Source organism: Dunckerocampus dactyliophorus, chromosome 2 (genome assembly GCF_027744805.1).
Source record: "Dunckerocampus dactyliophorus isolate RoL2022-P2 chromosome 2, RoL_Ddac_1.1, whole genome shotgun sequence".
NCBI classification, from domain to species: domain Eukaryota; kingdom Metazoa; phylum Chordata; class Actinopteri; order Syngnathiformes; family Syngnathidae; genus Dunckerocampus; species Dunckerocampus dactyliophorus.
In genome coordinates, this window is record NC_072820.1 from 40,338,942 (window position 1) to 40,359,334 (window position 20,393).

Genomic DNA, 20,393 nt, shown 5'->3' on the forward strand with positions numbered 1-20,393 from the left:
TGAAAAAGTAAGCCAAATATATTTTTGTCGACATTTTATGGTTGCCCTTTCATATCATATAGCCGAGGCGTCACCAACGTGGTGCCCGCGAGCACCAGTGAGCCCCCCACGACCACATGAGGCGCCTTCAAGCCTGCTTCTCATTCATGTTTTCAGTTAATAATGTGAGAACACTAGAAAGAAATGCATTCTGAAATACAAAATGTGAGTTGTGGATGAAAATAAATCCTGCAAAAATGAGTAGCTCTTGGCCATTTTCATTTTGGAAAAGTAGCTCTCACAAGAAAAAAACGATGGTGACTCCTGATTATAGCCAAGGTAAATTTTAAAATGTACACTTAATCTATGTGATCAGTATCGGTATCGGACAAATTCACTCATGGATAATCGGTATCAGACAATTTCACTCATGGATGATCGGTATCGGTATCAGCAGCGTAAAACCCTGATCGGAGCATCCCTCATAAACACATAAATTAATCACACAATACATTTGAATGAACTTGATCATTTTGCCGGCTTCAATATATTGCCATGTGCATGCGTGTCTGTTTCCCGCCTCCAAACAGGCAGGAAGAGGATTCACTGTGCATTGGTTTCAGCACCTTGGTGCGTTTGTTCCGTAGAACAACAGCATGAACGGAGTGAGCCCTTTTGTCAAGCATACAGTCTTGTCTTGGCTACACACAGAGTGCAGAAGAGTGTAACGTGGTAGAAATTAAATTAGTAGATCCAGTAGTGCAATATATGGTCATATATTTTTGGATATTTTTTCATTGTACTTTTCTTAAAAGTAACGTTAAACTCTCGTATCGTCTCGTGAAGTGAGTGAAGTGACACCCCCCGTCCAACGGCGATACAAACCCAGATCTACTGACTGTGCCGCCCCATTCTCAGAACAATTAAAGGGATAGTTGGGATTTTTTGACATGATGTTGTATGACATCCCCAGTCCAGTTCTGGTTAGAGTACGGTGATGAAGAACACAGTTCCAGGTAGTCGCTGGGGTTTCACAAGTAAGGACATTGGCTTCTCAAAACAATATGCGTTCAAAAGATTAATGCATTGCATCACAAAAATGCCCACTCGAAAAAAATCAGACCTCACAAATCGCTCGACACGAACGAATATGCTCGCTGTTGATGCACTACACCGCTGATGGGGATGTCATACAACGTCATGTCAAAAAATCCTAACTATCCTATTAAGTGAAATTGGATCATTGCCTGCAGCACACCTGATAATCTCTCACACACTAATATGCCACAGCACAGTGGTTAGGAATCACTGGCTATAGCTCCAAAACATCTTAAATGCATTATCACAATGCCATTCATTTTTTCCTTCTTCCAACAAGAAAAGCCTGGGAAAAAATGTGCACATTTGCAGTAGCAACCATGAATTCATTATTAAGAATAGAGCACATCAAATAAAACACTTTTTGGTAGTTGCAGTAAGTCTGACATGGGAAAGAACAAAACATTTTAAAAGGAACACAACACTCTCATCCTTTCATGACTCTGAAACATATCGAAGATACAATATCCACAAGTACTGTCATTGTGTGCTTCGTGATTGTTTTCTTACTAAAAAAAAATGCATTAGGTACACCAGCACAATCGAATGAGATCCAATGTAAGGGCTGTGTTTATTTTACAGTTGTGTAGACTGACCTGTACAAAAGCATCTTTTTAATGTTTGTCACAGCTCTTGTAATGTATCTCATTAAATTATGCAGGCGTATACAATGTTGTAGCTGGTAAGTGTAGGCCCTACACTTAACAGCTACAATATCGTGTTAAAAACCTGTCAGACCCTACAAGCCAGGTGTTTGCGCAGGAAGTCTCACATTGGCTAAAGGCCATCTATGCAAAAACTCCTTGTTGTCCTTGGGCGGGAATTACAATCCACAAAACTCCATCCATCCTGAAGCACGCCATTAGAAGCAAACAATCCCCAGCCAAAGGCAAATTGTTTGAGATGGATAGTTTTTTTTCATACTTTATTAGCAAAAAAGGCATTCTGAATTTCTTTTAATGACTTTTGATGAGATTTGTACATAGATAAAAACTCATAAAAAGAAAGGTTGCAGTTCACATGGCCAGAAAGCTTGAAGCAATAACCTTAGTGTTGGTTTATATAAATCTCTTTGACGTTCATGCCATCCCATGACAAATACATAAACATGCACACAAAGGACTCTGGGCGAGAGTATTTATAAACCAGCATTGCCACATTACCACATTGTGGCACACATACCTTTATTTCCGTCATCGCCATTGCACTTCTCAGTTTCTGTCCCTTCATTACATTATCTAACTACTGTCCTTGAGCAGCAGAGCAAAGATGAATTATGCTAATGCGTGTCATACTAACTTATTTCAGTTGTTTTGTTGAAAAGTCTTGATATGTTGTCCTGGATCAGGCTGGTATTGCTGACAAAGCAATGACAGGTTTAGGATAAACACATAATGGATTAAACATTATATTCAGTTATCAGTGCCAGTCATTGCTGCACTTTGTTTACACACTCATAGTCAAGAAAATGAGTACAAAGTACAAACAATCTGAAAGTGTTGTGTGGTGGCTCTGGAGTAGGGCTGCACGGTTCTGCAAAAAATGTGAATAATGAAGGATAGTTGACTGGGGGCTTTTTTTTTTAAATAGAAATTAATAAATAGACAAAATAATCCATCAAGTCAAAAACATGGCATGCTTGCTCACTCCACAATACATGCACGTTAAACAAGTCAGACAACACAAGTCAAAAGAAAAGTCAATGAATTCATGCGATTGCTCCTCCTGGGAGGTGGTGAATGATAGCCAGCACGCCTTGCTGGCCAGTAGAGCCCGGCCAGTGAGGCTCACTTGGGGACGGGGAGAGTGAGGAAGAAGTGTCGGCCGCCATGCTAACGAAATTGCAGCGTGACTCCTTGAGTAAAACGGCAGTGTTTGTTTATGATGCAGCTTGCTAAGCTAAGTGAAACAAAATAAAATGTCAATATTTAAAAATGACATCACATTTGTGTGAATCGAGACTGCAATCTTTTTTTATATATATATTTTGTCCATAAAGTGGAAGTTATTTCTAGAGATGCTGTCATTATTACATAAAAATCAGCAAGGCAATTGCTGGGATTGCAACCTACCAGGATTCGTTTAAGTAATGCCACCTTGACACTTGCACAAATTTTGCCTCCACGTTGTTCCGCAATTCGCCATGGCTATGCGCAACCTTTTAGAGGTTTTGCCTGAACAGCGTTTGCAGCACCGTTTGCCTTCCGTTTGCGCATAAGTTACTCGTGAGGGATGAAATTTGTGACCGAAAATGGTGCGAATTGGCACAAAAAGCCACATGACTTGCTTACTTGTCAAGTACTGTTTACATGTACATCTAGTGTACAACATAGGACGTGCATTGTTCCTGCATTGGTATGCATTGTCACCACCACTTCCTGCATCCGTGAAGCAGTCGTGGCATTATTTGGTCCCGCTGTGTCTTGCGTGACCCCAAGCAACAGCAGGCATCACCCCTAGCTTCATTGATTCCTTTATTTGCAAGGGACCTACAAGATGTTGAACTCCAGAGAAGAAGCTCTCATTGCAGAAAAGAAAAGGTGTCATATTATCTCACGGCTGCAGTTTTACTACTTGCCGCAGACCAGGAGAGAATGCAGGAAAAAATAACCCTTACAAAAAAAAGGAAAACACGGACAGAGTGAGTGAGGGAATGGCTTCCAGAAGACATCACTTTGGCCATTATTATCAGTTTCAGTTCCAGGTGGAACGACCACAACTGTTTGGGGGCTGTGGACGGCAAGCATGTTATAAGCCACTCAAATTTGCATGCATTTTGTCCCCGCAGCGGTATGCAATTTTGCGTGCCAGTGGTGTGCCAGCGAGTAAATTGGTGGTCAACAGGTGTGAAGTATGTGCAAACTGCAGGGCTGCGTGCCGGTGTGCAAAGAAAATTTTGAAATGTTCAAAATTAGTTGTGCGTATAATTTCCGTGTACTAGTTGTGAACGCACCGCAACCTATGCCTAAACAATGCAGGCGGTGTGTATTAAAGCGTGTCTCATACACATGAATGGGTTAACTTTTCCCCCACCTCTTGGAGGAAGTCGGGGGGAATTCTTTTTTTTTTTTTTTTTTTTTTTTTTTTTTAATGACAATCAGACATAATAGCAGTCATGAAATGATGAACTATGATAGTGATCACAATGACAATACTGCATTGAAACAGTCGCACACAATAGCAGTCATGAAATGATGAATTATGATAGTGATCACCATGATAATACCGCATTGAAACAGTCACACATAACTGTAGTAATGAAATGATTATCCATGATAGTGAATAGAATCAAAGTTACTGTAATGCACATCATTGTAAAAAAAAAATATACATATACACACATATATACATACATATATATATACATATATATATATACATATACATATATACATATATATACACACATACGCTGCACATATATATATAGTCATACTGCTGATATCACCGTCGCTGTAATAAAACCAACAACATAATAACACCCTGGTTAACTCAGTGAGTAATGTGGGGAAGTACGTATGTACTGTGAGTGTGCATATGTACGGGTATCTCTGTATGTAAGGAAGACTTCATATATATATAAAGGTGCAGGAATGTGTGGGTGTGTGATTGTCACTGAGAGTGCATGAAAGGAAAGGGGCCGCCTTCCACCTCCCAGAGAGCCCCGCCCCAAATAGCAAGGCCGGGCCCCGGCCGCCAGAAGGCCACCAGGTCCATAGGGGCAGGCAGCACAAAGATCAGTGCCCCAAGAGCCAGCCCAGAGAGCCCCCCCCCCGGGAAGACCAGTAAGGGGCCGAAGAGAGGCAATCCCAGCCAAGGACAGGGCGCCAGCGGGCCGGAGGACTGCCAACCCCTGAGACCAGCGAGAGATCACACCCCACAAAGGCAGACGGGTACCGGGGGCCACAAACCGGCAGGCCCAGAGACGCCTCCACAGCCGGAAAGAAGCCCGCCCGCGCCGGAAGCGCCAATTCCCGCCCACTGCCACCCCCACCCCCAGGGAGCGGAGCCCGGCCCGCCCCGGGCCAACCCCCTGCCCGACCCCCGACACAGGGCCGCCCCGCCAAGGGATGCAGGAGGCACACCCTCCACCCACCCGGCGGAGGCACGGGCGGCAGAGATGTATCGCCCAGCACCTGACCCCACGGAGCAAACCCCTGTATGCCCCCCCCCCCCAAATAAATAACTAAAATAAATAAATAAATAAAAATACACACACGCACGCACATACACACTCCTACGCACCCACACACACGCACATAAACACTCCTACGCACAAACACACCCCTATGCACACGCTCATACACACTCTTACTTACTCAAGCGCGCACACACACACACACACACACACACACACACACACACACACACACACACACACACACACAGTGGTCGACTGCCCGACACCCGGAAGCCCCACCCTATCCCCCGTTGGTAACCCAAGGAGCAGCGGAGCCGGGGACCCCGGGGTCCCAGACATACGATCCAGAACCCAGGGGCGGAGAGCGCAGACCGCCGGGGAGCAGGAAGACACCCGGCCACACCCCTCCAGCGGTAGGACGCCGCCAGCGAGGCAGACAGGGGAGTCAGCGAGGAGGAGAGCGGGAAACTGAGCAGGCAGGCGGGAAAACGGGCGAGCAGCCAGGCGAACCACCACACAGCGCCAACCGACACCCGCGGGCCAGCAAACCCCGAAGAGAGAGCGGGAGCACCACACCCCAAGCCGCAGGGAGGCCAAGCACCAGAACCGAGAAGGCGAGACCAGCAGCCGACCAGCCGACGGCCCCCACAAACCACCAGAAGCCAGACCAGCCACATGCCACCAGAGCCGACAGCGCACCACCCGCGCCCCGGAGCCCCACCCCCGACAAGCCCACAGACAGACCGGGGGAGGCGAGGACACAGACAGCGGCCCGGCAGCGCACAAAGCGCAACGGCGACAGACGCCCAAGCGCCCGGCAGAGCACGACCCCCCCCAGCGAGCCCGGCCCCAGGGCACCCGCCCCCCCACCCCCACCCCGCCACCCAGGCCCACAGTACCCGCAAGCATGACCAAGCCCCAACCCACCAGCTGGCCCGGCGCCCCAGCAGCCGCCACAGCGCAGCAACCACCGGCCGCCGCGACAGCACACGGGCCACCCGAAGCACCAGCACCGCCCCCCGGAGACCGCCGAACCCGCCCCAAGAGCGCAGAGGCGCCCGCGGCACGTGTCAGTCCGGGGGGGGCACCGCAAGCCGCCCCCCCCGGCGCAAGCCCCGGCATCAACAGGCCCCAGAGGGCCACCCCAGGGAAGGGCAGGCGAACCAGACAAGGGCACCCCACAGGCCAGGCCGCCCCGGGCGAGCCACCGCAACGGCCAGGCCCCCGGCCACACCGCCGACCCTGGCGGGCAGACGCCGAGGTGCACGAGGCACCCCAATCCAGCCCGCCCCACCCGTGTATGTGATAAGGTGTGATAGTGTCTATGATGCAATTAAAAAAAAATAAATAAATAAATAAAATAAAATAAAAGAGGATGGTGTATCTGTGTGCATGTATATGGAGTGTATGTGGATGATAGCTAATGATGCAATTAAAATCGGGAGACAGCTGCCGCTCGGAGGGCCCCGGGGGGAATTCTTAAGCGGTAGAAGATGGCTGGATGGATGGATGGATGAAGTGATCATAATGCCCAAAGCGATGTCTTGTAGTCAGCAATTCACTCTCCCACACTGTCCATGCCTTCTTTTTTTCTAGTTTATGCCTCCTTTCTGCTCTTTGCACAGTCTCTTTCTGCAGCTGCAAGATAATATAGACTTACCTTTCTTTTCTGCACTGACAGTTTCTTCTCTGGAGTTCAACATCTTGTAGGTCCCTTGCAAATAAAGGGATTCATGAAGCTAGGGGTGATGCCAGCTGTTGTGTGGCATCGTGCAGGACACAGCCAGACCAAATAATGCCACCTCTGCTTCACGCAGGAAGTGGTGGTGACAATGCATACCTATGCGGGAACAATGCGCTTCGCACGTACTATTGTCGCGCAGTAGACATAAAGAGGACTTGACGAGGTGTAAACAAGTCATGCAGGAGCATGACCATTTCATGCCCATGCACACCATTTTCGGTCACAAAACGCATGCGAAGTGCGTAATTTATGCGTAAACGGAGCGCAAGCAGTGTGCAAACTAGTCTTGCCATAAATAAATAAATAAACGACACGCATCGCCACGGCAAATTGCAGGACAATGCAGAGGCAACATGCATGCAAGTGTAAACACCGCTTAAGGTATGTGACGCGCTTTGATGTATATATATATATAGGCACCGCCCACATTGTTTGCGAATACATTGCGCTGCATGGACGGCTAGTTCACGCAAGTAACACGAACAGCCTAAACATACTTCATACCTGTTTACGACAAATTTACACGTTGGCACGCAAAAGTGCCTACCACTGCGGGGACAAAATCCATGCAAGTGTCACGGTGGCTTAAAACTAATGCACTTAGTATAGTTAACCCACACCAAGGTTTGAACCCAGAAATTCTCTGCCGTGGGGCAGATGTGCTAATCACATATGCCACCGTGCTGCCTAAGTAATTTTTCTTGGTCTTTATTGTGATCTTCCCAATTTATAGCGGACAGTGCATCTCACCCCTACTACAAGAGCTTCCCACTCATGGACTTTGCCCACTATCAGACGCCTCCAGCATTCCACCCGGTGCCAGTCCAGCCCAAAGAGAAGTCCTACATCCACCAGCACCTTCCATCACAACCCAACCTCCATGCTCCTCTTTCCATCTCCATACCCCCCAACCACCTGGAACACTCCCACCTCCCAAAGACAACCACACACCCACTGCTCTCCAGCTCCGCCTTCAAAGCCTGGGAGCCCACCGGTCGCCACGTCCAAAGGCAGATCTCTGCCCCGGGGTCTGCATCCATGCACGCCTCCCACTGGAGACACGGCTACACAACCCGTCAGCAACAAAGCATTGAGAACATGCCGGATCTTTTTAATCAACCCTATGGAGGAATGTGTGCGGGAGGTATGGCAGGGCACGGGGCACATTTCCAAGTGCAACACCCATCTCAAGCACCACACTACCACCACACCAGGCAAAAGAGCTACTCCACCCACAGTACGACTGAAGTGACTGTCTGAGCACCACGGCTACTGAGAGTGGCCTAATGCACAGTTACACATACTTTGGTGTCAACACCAGAGTTTGGGATACGCTCAAGAAAGGTGAAAAGGGTGCAGAAAAAATGTAAGAGGAAAACAGAGATCGTGGATGATGGTGATCGTGGTTTTAAAGTTATTGTACTTTGTAGAAATTGTATAGACTAGCTGGGAGCACCATAATACGGTCTACATTCAGAGATGATTGATTTGGTGCGCATTTTTTATGTGACAATGTTTTATATCTGGGCTTTGTCAAAAAAACAAAAAGTTAAGGGTTTTTTGCAAAACTGTGTCTGCGGAAAACATCAGTTGCTTGTGAAAGGACACATTTTACACCTTTCCATAAGCCTAACCCTCTGGAACTTGGCCACTGCCATAGTTTTAATACAATATATAATTTCTAGACTTGACCATACAGTATTGTACTTAAAAAAGACTATTTTGCATCTCAATGTCTACCTCCATGCACAGCTGGTTTCCCCTTATACCTTTTGCCGATCTCCACTACGTACTATTTTGCTTTTGGTGCCATCAGGCCCAGCATACAGGGACAGCACCCCTGAGGTGACATTAACTCAACAGTGAGGACAATGCCACCATCATGTCAGCTCCCATCAGCCTCCATCCCAACCATGGAGAGGGAGAGGGGGAAAAGGGAGTTTGTAAAAGCCAGAGGCTGGGTCTCTTTAGAAAAGAGGAGAAAGAGAGGAGAGAGAAGAGAAAATGGAAAACTCACTGCATGTTTTCCTTCCTCGGGGGAAGGAAAGGCAAAGAGTCACTGTGAATCTGGGTTTCTCGCTACTGAATTGTCTGGGTCATAACTCGGGAGTGTGTGGACCTGTGAGGACACTCCTGTGTTATTTGTCCACCTCCAGGCACTATTGCAGGGAAATCTGTGGAGGCATTTGCAAGCCTGCAGCTTTAAACATTACTCATCTACTCTCTGAAGCCTGGATAGCAAAAGACAACATGCAGACCTGCAAGCTGCTGCAGACAAGCAACAGTTCATTTTATTTGAAGGGGAAAAATGTAGCAATGATTGAACGTAAAGCAAGAACTTCAGAACTTTTAGATGTTTATTTAGAGTGTGTGTAAGGTTTTCCCCTGAAAAACAAATGGTAGTTATAATACAACCACCCACCGAGCAACAAACCACTTTTTGCAGATAAACAACCTGCAGTGAGTTTGGGTTTCTTTTTCTGTGCTTGTAAGTGGGTCATGTGAACACAACCTGTTCCATGTTTAAAATTTGAACACTTGTTCATCACCGCTTGCTTGTTGATTTGGGTTGCTGTGCTTTTGTTAGACTATTAGTTTTTATATGCAATAGCTGTTTATCAATCACAACATTGTTGTTAGGAACCTACAATCATGCATTTTGTCCACCTAATAGTTGCTTGTACATTAATGTTGTCCTTTTTTTTTTTTTTTAAACACAGCATTTTCAAGATTTGTGTAATGTTTTGTAAAAAAAAAAAAAAAAAAATGTCTGTTGTGTAACACAATGTGAGGCTATGTAAATTTTGGACACATTTTGTTGGAAAAAGGGCTTCATAAAGTAGGTATTTATTTCTAAGAATTTATTATAAGCGATGTCAGATTCAAACAGAATTTATCATTGCATCGAACAACATGAAACACGACTCATAAAGAGCTCTAAAATAAATGCTTGCTTTTGTAATGTGAAAGTGATGTGGTTAAAGTAGGCCTTCAGTACTGCAAGTCACATTATTCCAGTGGCACGATTTGAATATGGTACAAGACAAAAACCAGAGTGGACAGGGTGTCCAAACAATTGATTAGGTTTTTATTGTGCGACTCTGTAGTTGTGACTGGAAAATGTGCAGAAGCATGTATTATGGAAATAGGAATAGCAATTATTTATATAGGGAAAGCAGGGAAAAGGCACAATGCACTTCTGTAGGTTACTATGATACATGTAGCATTTAAAACTGCTGTACGTGCAGCAAGTAAGAGAATTATGATACAAAGTAACTGCAATATGTTGTGGTGAAGGTTAGCGGATGTAGCAAAAACACAGTGAACTGTACAGTATTTACCAAAAACCCAGAAATGTTACATGGCTGTTTAGTTTCACAGAAAATACTGATGCAATGTTTGAAACATTTAAAAGAGAAATATTAAAGATTGGAAAAACTACTGCTTTTGGTTTTGTATCCACCAAAGATACAGTATGTCCTTTTTCATTTTTAACAGGAAAACTGCCAATAAACAGTTCACGTCTTTATATATAACGTTTGTTCTAGATGGAAATTTCTACTCTTTTTAGAGAGAGGGTTCTATTGGCTCGGCTCACTAAAAAGAGACGGCTCTTTCGGCTCCCAAGTGGCTCTTCAGATTTTTTGTTGTTCTTAAATTAGTTTATTACCAATTTATGTGTATTGTTTAAAATGAATTACTAATGTAAAAAAAAACATGATATCAAATGCTTATTATTTAAATGGATTTATGTAAACCTCAATGAACAGCTACAAAAATATATTATAATATGATGTTATATTATCACACAGTCAGGAGATCGGGAAGACCTGGGTTCGAATCTCCGCTTGGGCATCTCTGTGTGGAGTTCGCATGTTCTCCCCGTGCTCCGGGTACTTCGGTTTCCTCCCACATTCCAAAAACATGCATGTTAGGTTAATTGGCGACTCGATATTGTCCATAGGTATGACTGGCTGGCCAGGGTGTACCCCGCCTTTCGCCAGAAGTCAGGCTCCAGCATACCCCGCGACCCTAATTAGGACAAGTGGCATAGAAAATGGATGGATGGATAATGTTATATTATAAAACACAAAAACAAAGACCCACCTCAATAGACAAATTAGGTCAAAACACGTCAAATCTCGTCATGCAAATTTCTCATGAACAAATCGGCTCGAAGAGCACCACAGCGTGTTTAACCCCGCCCCTGCCCCTGCTCAGTGTGGGCAGAGACACCGCCACACTTCATGACCAATGACATTCGTCTTTAACAGAAAAAAAGACGAGGAAAAAAATAATTGGCTCCCAACGTCGCGAACCGGCTCCACATAGTAAAAAATTAAAGGAAGCAAGGATGGTATTTTTTAAGAAGTTATATATATGTCAAGAAAAAAACTGCATCTAAACTTTGTGATATAGGTGAAAAGCCTAGTTTTAGTATCAACTTCACTCTTTTTACGCCCCTTTTTTGCTGTTGCTCTTTTTTTCTGTTTTCCAACTATTTCAACTTTCTTCTTAAATACATTTCCCCAAATATTTTGACTTTATTTGCATTACAGCATAACTTTTTCCCCAACCTAATTTTCCAAGAATTACTTTATTTTGTTTTCTTTGTTTCTCACGATATTACAACAAAGAAAAACTATTTTTCTTTAATATTTCACCTTGATGCTACTAAAATGAAAACTTTTCCTACGACGTTATTCTCGTAAAATTATGCCTTTTTCTTGTTAGATTACAACTTTTTTTTCTCTTAATATTTGGAGTTTATTCTTGTAAAATTATTGCTGAAGTTTCCATTTTTGTTGTTGTTTTTTTGTGTGTGTTTCTTTTCTTGTGAAAATATTTTTTTAGAATGTTCTGCCGGCCAATAAAAAAAAAACTGGAACACCCCTGTTTTAGGTTCTATATACTTTAAAAACCTAGTCCAGGGTCCCGAACATTTTACATACAGAAAAAATTTACTCCTCAGCTAACCCAACACACACGTGCACTACGACTGGACGTGCCTGGAAGGAGCCCACGCAGGCACAGAAGAACATGCTCGCTTCACAAGGTCTTTTTCAGGAATGAAAACTGCTCAGAAAACAATTGCTCAATTGTAAACTTACACTGACACCTTGTGGCTGTTCTTGATATGACCACTGACAATACATTTTCAATACAGTACTCTCATCTTGAAGAAACCTAGATGTTTGGAGAAATACTGATCAGCCTTTCAAAACACACACCCTATTACAAGATATGTAAGGAAAGCAATATTTCATTGCCACAACTTGAGTCAAGTTTAGAATTGCACACAGTTCCACAGCAAACAGGACTTTGTATGTTTTTATAGATATATTTTCTTCCACACAACCAATCTTACAATTTTACAAAAACAAAATCAAACTACATTTACAAAAATGGCTGTTTTTCCGTACTTACACTTAATTACGAATACCATGTACACTGCGTACTTAGTTTGTACTGCATTGTACGTATGCACTCGAAACTTAATGGAAGTATGGAAGGACGCGAATTGAAACACCGCTGACATCACCTCTTCCTGAAAACAACTTTTTTGTCAACTATCCCCGCCTACTGAAACATGATTGGCTAGTTTTTTGATTCGTCATCAAACTAGCCAATTGACACAGAGCTAACGCGTACCACCAGTCCAGTCCGTCCATGCTAGTTGCAAATCCTGACTACAGTCACTTAGCAGGTAAGGCACTCTTTTACTTACACGTGTGCGGTATATACATAAACTGGGTATCCGTGACATACTTAAATTGTTTTTGTGCACCATTAGACAGTTTGAATCTGCATCTCATCCAATTCCTATAATAAATAGCAAAGCTCACATGAGCTAGTTGCAAGCTATGCTATAGCATACTTTGCAATGCATGACGATCCAGCACATGTACGTCACTCCAGTGGTTCTTAAGTCAGTACTACTACTACTACTACTACTACACTTAAACACTTAAAACTGCAGTCAGAAGCGTAATTATTTCCTTTTTGGGCTATTCTCTAACATGCGACAGACATCAACAATGGCAGAGTGGAATGCATACTTCCGGAATGAGGATGAGGATGAAGCACAGGAAGATGGAGAGCAACCAGAAGGTGAGAGTAGAATTTTGTTTGTTTTAAACCAGCTGCTTATATAGACAGCGCATTTGTTTTGCTTGTATGGATGAAACCTTCATGATTGTCTGTCTTCATCAGGAGATTACAAGGTCTTAGGGAGAGACAGTTTAGTTTTCTTGGTGGATGCCTCAAAGGAAATGTTCATCAAAGGAGAAGATGGGGAGCCGTCTAATTTTGACATGACCATGCAAGTAGGTGTTATTACATCTTTTTGTGTGTATCCACAACTTGCCTCTTCTTACACAGTAACACGTGTATTGTCTGCACCTGTGCTGTTCATATTGGGCAGGTCGTGCGCAGTGTGTACACCAGAAAGATCATCAACAGTCCTCGAGACCTTATAGCGTTGGTTTTCTACAGCACCAAGCAGAGCAAAGACCCAACCAACTCTTTCAAGCATGTCTATGTCTACCACAGCCTCAGCGAACCTGGTAAGAATATAGCTTGTCCCACAAGCGTCACATGCAGCTGTTTGGGGTTTCTCTATGTTTTGGACGTCTGTGTTTTGCATTTTTGGCAGTGTTAAAGTGATTGCAGAATTTTCCCAGTGCATTTGTCTTAATGGTATTTGTGTGTTTTGTAAAAACTTGAAAACTGCGTAAAACTGTAAAAAATGCATGCACTAATGAAAGTAGGAGAGCAAAATGAGAAACATCTCACTTTCAATCCAAATGTTGACAACCATTTGCACAGGTGCAAAGCGAGTGCAGCAGGTGGATGCACTCCGGGGGGAAAAAGGTGCACAGCTAGCAGCAGAGACCATGGGCAGCGGTGATACATCGTTGTCCGACGCCCTGTGGTGCTGTGCCAATCTGTACCGGGACTGCAAGCTACGCCTCGGGCACAAACGCCTCCTAATCTTTACATGCAGAGATGGACCACATGGAGGCGACAGCACCAAAGATCGACAGGCTCGCACTCAAGCCAGTGATCTCAAAGAGACCGGTAGGTAATACCGTAGGCCGTTCAAGCAATTTTGAGATGAACTACAACGAGCAAATGTTCTCTCTTTCAGGCGTCTTCATAGATCTAATGCACTTGATGAAACCAGGCGGCTTTGACATCTCCCTCTTCTTTTGTGACGTTATAAGTCCACCAGAGGATGATAGTGAATTAGGGCTCCAGCTGGAGCCTTGTGCAAAACTTGAAGACCTCCAGAAAAGAGTGCGAGCCAAGGAGAGGAAGAAGAGAACGATAGCCAGGTAGATTTTCTTTTCCGACTTCATGCTTTGCGTTTCATGAACAGACACCTCCCCTCTCATCTTTAGGCTCAATCTACGTCTCGGTGAGGGCATAAATGTGGCAGTGGGAATGTATTCCACTGCTGTGACTGTCCGGAAATCAGCCCCCATCAAGCTGTACAGGGAGAGCAATGAGCCAGTCCGCAGCAAAACGCGCACCTTCCATACACAAACAGGAAGCCTTCTACTGCCCAGTGAGATAAAGAAAGCACAGGTAGGAGCTTTTATCGAGTGTTAGTGAAAAATAAGCAACTTCTTCAGCCAATAAAGTACAGTCGTCCCTTGTGTCATCGCGGTTCGAACATCATGGTTGACTATGACCATTTATTAGTAAAAAAAAATACATATTTAAGCAAATGTTATGTATTCTTGGCCTGAATTAAGGATTTTCAAGCATAAAAATGCTCTAAATGAATTGAAATACAAGTACCGTGAAAAGCGATACAAGATGTTGATGAACTACTGTATAGTCCACACTGGCCACTAGGTGGCACTAGTAACACCAACCATACTTGATTGCCAAACAGGCTTTTATCATTTTAGAATGATTAATCTCACAACAGGAACAATAATAACATAATAATAGTTATCATCATAATAATAACCCGTGCTACTGTTTTGGCCGTACACAAAACTCTGAATCCCCAACGTCACTTTCTGTCCACTCGTCCATAAGACATTGAAACACGCATGAGTCTTATGTCCTATATGGCTTATTTTCTCTGATTGTATCTACTATTTAGGGTAATATCAGTTGTTTAAAGGTGACTATAGGGGTGTTATTTCATGTCTAGAGGGCTCTAATAATGGTAAAAATTACTTATATGTATTTAGAAAATCGTAAACATGTTTTCTATGCTGTAACTACGAAAATATTCCACGTATTAATGTTGAAACCTACTTCGCGGAAATTCACTTATCGCGGTCGGGTCTGGAACCAATTCACTGCGATAAACGAGGGATTACTGTACACAGTGGAACCTGCTTATATCGACAACCCATCAAACAACTCACCAAGTCCCGCTTTCACCGTGTTCTTATGACTAAAAAGTTCCCGCTTAAGTCGACGTCCACATACTGTACATGGTCGACCACTTTTGTCGAGATAAATTTTCGGACCCAGAGGCACCATTTCAATGAAAAATTGGTCCGTCACTGTATAGGTTCATGAGAGGTATTGTTTCCTTCTCCTTGATGCAGGTGTATGGTAAAAAGCAGATAGTGATGGAGAAGGATGAGGTGGACGCCATCAAGAAGTTTGACGACCCTGGTTTGTTTCTGATCGGATTCAAACCGATGGAAAGGCTCAAACTGCACCACCATATTCGACCCTCTGTCTTCCTCTACCCTGAAGAGGGCGAGGTGCAAGGTAGCATCATGTCTTAATGTGTGTGACTTTGGTTCATTCATGCAGTAAATCTACACTTGATCGCAAAAAAACACAAAAGACAGGCTGTTTTCTGTCAAGTTGTTTGTTTTTTTTAATTAAAAAATAATTCAATTAAACACGCTGATCTCGTTACGTCGTTCCTTTAGGACATCAATAAGATCCTACTTCTGCACCTGAAAGATCATGGGAAATCTGTTTTTATATTCCACTCTATGCATAACTGCATGAATCCGAATGGCACTCTGGTCATACTACTATACATACGCTACTACAAGTATATATATACTGTATAGCCCATACTCCATACTACTATAAATCGGTAAGTGTGTCAGCCCTGAAAAAAACAATCTGATTTGTGATAAACGATCAAGTACTGTTGGGAATTAGCTGAGCTTTGAGTTTAAAGTGGAAAAAAAAACATCTGCAGGCTCTGTTCCACTATTTTTGACATTCTTGATGCCATAATTAGGTCATGAGTTGGTCAGCAGATGAGTAACACTGTTTCGGTCACAGTAGCAGGAGGTTGTGTTTGTGTTGCCTGTGTATATTTGTGTGTGCAGATGACTTTTCTGTCTAAAGCTGTTGAATTCAGACACTCAAGGGCCTCGACAAAAAACAACAAAAAAAAAATCATTTAAAAATAAATAATTAAATAACAAGGGAGTCACAACATTAGGTACACCCACACAGTCGTAAAAAGACCCAAAACAAGAGCTATAGCACAAATTCAGTGAGCACAAACATGAAATGTGTGATGTCAGCATACACCGTAATAAATGCTTTTGCTGTTTCCTCGCCAGGCAGCTCCCGTCTGTTCTCTGCGCTGATGACCAAGTGCATCGAGAGGAACGTTTTTGCTCTGTGCCGATGCATTTCCCGCAGAAACTACCCGCCGCGATTCGTTGCCTTAGTGCCTCAGAAAGAGGAGATGGATGAGCGGAAGGTACAGACCACGCCACCAGGTACTCCACTGTCGGTTAACGCAGTTCCAATAACGACAAGTCTGAAATGGGAATATTATTGTTAGAATCTACGCTTTACTATCTTCTGTCTCTGTCAGGTTTTAATGTCATCTTCCTGCCGTATGCTGATGACGTGCGGAGTCTGGACCCCCCGCAGTTGCCGTGTGCTTCGCCGGAGCAGGTGGACAAGATGAAAGAGATTGTCTGCAAGCTGCGTTTCAAATACAGGTAGTGCTTCTTTACAAAAGGGACGTACAGTATACATACGGGGGCATTTCAAGAAATGAGAATACTCTGCAAATGTTATTTGATGTCAGGAATTCAGTTCAGACCAAGAAACCAATTAAGGTTTTTAACATTTATTTGCTGATTAGTACTTCACAATGTTCATCCTTTTGACAATTTTTCACATTTGATGAGATACTGAAGTTAAGGTTTTTATTAGCTGTAAGCTATAATCATCAAATATTGATTCAATATATTGATTCCTTTTATGTATTATGTATTTTATGGAGCTGTCAAATCATTAAAAAATGTACTCAAATGAATCCCAGTTTTCAAATGAATTAATCATGATTAAACACCATTTGCTACTATGTGTGGAATATGACCGGTTTACTGTATTTTATGAACAAAAAGATAAATGACAGGACACAATTTTGTATATTTGTATGTATTAACAGGTCCATATGAAATGTAAATTAAATCATGCTAAAAAGATGCTACACGTCTGCAAATCTAAAGTCTCTTTTAATAGTAGCGGAACATTTGAATCACACTTTAACCATAAGCCATGAGGGGTTGCGTTCAAAGAAACCACGTAATTTCAAAGTCAAATTCACTGTTTTGAGTGTAGATGTATTTTCTAGGATTTCCGAGCATACTTGAATGCAGCAAATTGTACTTCCACAGTAAGTAGTGTTACGCTAGTGAGTATTAGGAATTTATTTTCTGTCATGCCCCCGCTGGGAGACAAATGTCGCGAGTTTTTAAATGTCCCTGAATGCACCTCCCTGTAGTCTAGTGACGATGAGGTCAGACACTGTCGTGTTGCCATCTGCCGTCATAACAGAGGGGTGGCTTGACATGGCGTGCATGCATTACTTACCGTAAAACACCGTGTATAAACCGCACTTTTTTTCCACCTCTAAGAAGCAAAAAATCGGGGGGGCGGTTTATACACGATGACAGGTCTGTGACCAGACTCGGACTGAAAAATAATATCAGGCAACGCTTCAGCGGAAGATCACTTGTACTACAAGCCCGGTCACACCGCCTGAACTTTGCTATAGCGTTCCTGGAGCGGTGAAAACAATTAATCACCGCTCGTTCACCACCGTTTAACAGAAGTTGGACCCCGTTAAGGCAACGCCGTATCCGCTCGGCCACCGCTGATGGTCCCTCCTACCGCTCCGAAAGTTTTGAGCTGCATGAAATATTACGAGCGGCCAATTTTCCGCCACGGCAAAGTTCATCACCGCTCCAACAATGCCCAGTCAAAGTTTGGTGCCGCTAGACGCAAGTTCGTGGACACTTGGGTCCGCTAGGCCAAAATTTGGCTATAAATACAGGGAGAAATTGACCAGAAGCGCATTTGGGAAGCTGTCTAAGGGTCAGACAAATTCACACTGCAGCATTATGTAATTCCATTGCAGATGAATTGATGGACGGCAGATTTCTCCTTTCTTCTTCTTTTTGAAATTGCTTAGTACCTTTACACATGTTGATTTGAGATGAAAGAGTTGGCAAGCATTTATGAACTAAACAATTTTTTTTCCCCCCGCCGTGAGCCTGAAAATGGGGGTGCGGTGAATACACGGGTGCGGTTTATACACGGTGCTTTACGGTAGTTAAAAATGTAACGTAATTAATTAAATAAATTTGTACCCATCGTTAACACACTATCCATCCATCCATCCATCCATTTTCTATACCGCTTCATCCTCATTAGGGTCGCGGGGTCATGCTGGAGCCTATCCCAGCTGACTTTGGGCGTAACACACTATTAGTCTATTATTCTATCCATCATTTTGGTCCATTGTGGTTGTTTTAAAGTGCTTTACAAATAAAGTTAAATTGGATTGGATTATTGAGACGTACCTTGAGTTGAGATTAAATGCAAGAGCTGGTTATAATATTTTGGTCACCTTGTATGCAACGTGAGTGGAAAATGCTTGAGTAAGTCCTGATGCACTATGAGCTAAAACTACAATAATAAACATATTGTTTAAAGCTGATTATTTGTTTTGGTGCAGCACTTGTATTGGATCGCAGACTGTTAAGGTGTACCTGATACTTCTTTTTTTTTTTATAAGGACGGAGGCTTTTGAGAATCCAGTCATCCAGCAGCACTACAGGAACTTGGAGGCCTTGGCTTTGGATATGGTGGCTCCAGATGACATAGAGGACCTCATCAGTAAGAAAGTCATCATCTGTCAACCAGTTATCTCATTTCTAATGTGATTCATCTTTCTACTTCCTGGTTCAGTGCCAAAGGTGGACCAGATTGACCATCGTCTGGGTCCTCTTGTCCAGGATTTTAAAGATCTGGTCTACCCTGCAGACTACAACCCAGACAGCAAACCAGCTGCCAAACGCAAAACAGGTGAGTAAGTCATCCAAAAGATAGTTGTAGGTGTACTGCGATGAGGTGGCATCATGTTGATTCACATTACTTGAAGCGGATACTGGCGGTACAGCAGAGAAGAAGCCCAAAGTGGAGGTATCAGAAGATGAGCTCAGGATGTCCATGCAGAAGGGCACCCTGGGGAAGATGACCGTGGCTGTGCTCAAGGAAGCTTGTAAGCAGTTTGGCATTCGCACCACTGGCACCAAGAAGCAAGAGCTAATAGATGCTCTGACTGCCCAGCTGGCGTCATGAGTGCTCACTGTGCTTTCTGTGCAGTGCACAAACTGCCCTCAAACTGGACACCAAGGCTGTTTGGAACATAGGATGTAGTTGTTCATTTTAAATGGGTGTTGAGGGAACGACAAACAAAGTTTCACTATTGCTTGCTAGGATGTAGAGATGATACACTTTACGCCAGGGGTCTCCAAACTTTTTCCCACCGATGTAAGGATGCAGGAACCACTTTGCTATTCTTCACCTTTTCTTCGTGAAACACACTACAACCTAAATCCAATGTACACTGCTTTAAACGATTTACAGCACCAATGTTTCTGTTGTTTATTTTGGAAATAAAAAACTTGCAAACACATTTTTCTGTTTCGGAATACATTGTAAGAAAATACAAAAATAACCGTGTGTTACCGTGGTAATTTATTGTTGTTGTTATAACGTACATTTGAAAATTCACAGATAACAACTACAATTATTAGCATTAAAAATACAATTTTGGTTAAAGAGCTAACGGAAACAAACATTATTTTTGGTCATTATCGATGTTCCTAATGTAGGTCAACTGTGACATAAGCCTTACAACACATGCTACACTGTGCTAACTTTTTTCTTCTTTTTTTTCTTTTTTTTTTTTTTTTCCTAAACCTCCCACGGAATGTTCTGAAGTTGGCCGTCTTTCATTTTATTCTCAAAATATGCCATAAGTAAGCCATAAATGACCCCAGGGCGACCCCCTGGACACCCGTGCTTTATGTCTTCAACTCTGTGCTGATGTCCTTGTGTTTATCCCACAGGAAGGAAAAATCTTTTGCAAGAATAAAACCTATAATTCCACATATTGTT

At 43.3% G+C, this 20,393-nt stretch overlaps 2 protein-coding genes across 6 annotated transcripts in view; both read left to right on the forward strand.

Moving 5' to 3' along the window:
- The window catches only part of shisa8b (shisa family member 8b), a 49,910-nt gene extending 37,794 nt beyond the window's left edge, over window positions 1-12,116 (forward strand). For all 5 annotated transcript variants that reach the window (XM_054763263.1, XM_054763290.1, XM_054763273.1 and 2 more), the window contains one exon: window positions 7,696-12,116. In XM_054763263.1, the coding sequence (XP_054619238.1) occupies window positions 7,696-8,222 (527 nt within the window). In that variant the 3' untranslated portion in view covers window positions 8,223-12,116. The remainder of the gene's footprint in view (window positions 1-7,695) is intronic.
- Window positions 12,117-12,592: 476 nt separating this feature from the next.
- Window positions 12,593-20,314, forward strand: xrcc6 (X-ray repair complementing defective repair in Chinese hamster cells 6). Its single transcript, XM_054763248.1, has 13 exons — window positions 12,593-12,669; window positions 12,992-13,073; window positions 13,176-13,288; window positions 13,387-13,528; window positions 13,791-14,042; window positions 14,113-14,299; window positions 14,366-14,552; window positions 15,539-15,707; window positions 16,529-16,690; window positions 16,789-16,918; window positions 19,006-19,106; window positions 19,179-19,295; window positions 19,372-20,314. Exons 2-13 carry the CDS (start codon window positions 13,001-13,003, stop codon window positions 19,569-19,571), a joined length of 1,833 nt encoding a protein of 610 aa, XP_054619223.1. The 5' UTR covers window positions 12,593-12,669; window positions 12,992-13,000; the 3' UTR covers window positions 19,572-20,314.
- Window positions 20,315-20,393: the final 79 nt, after the last annotated feature.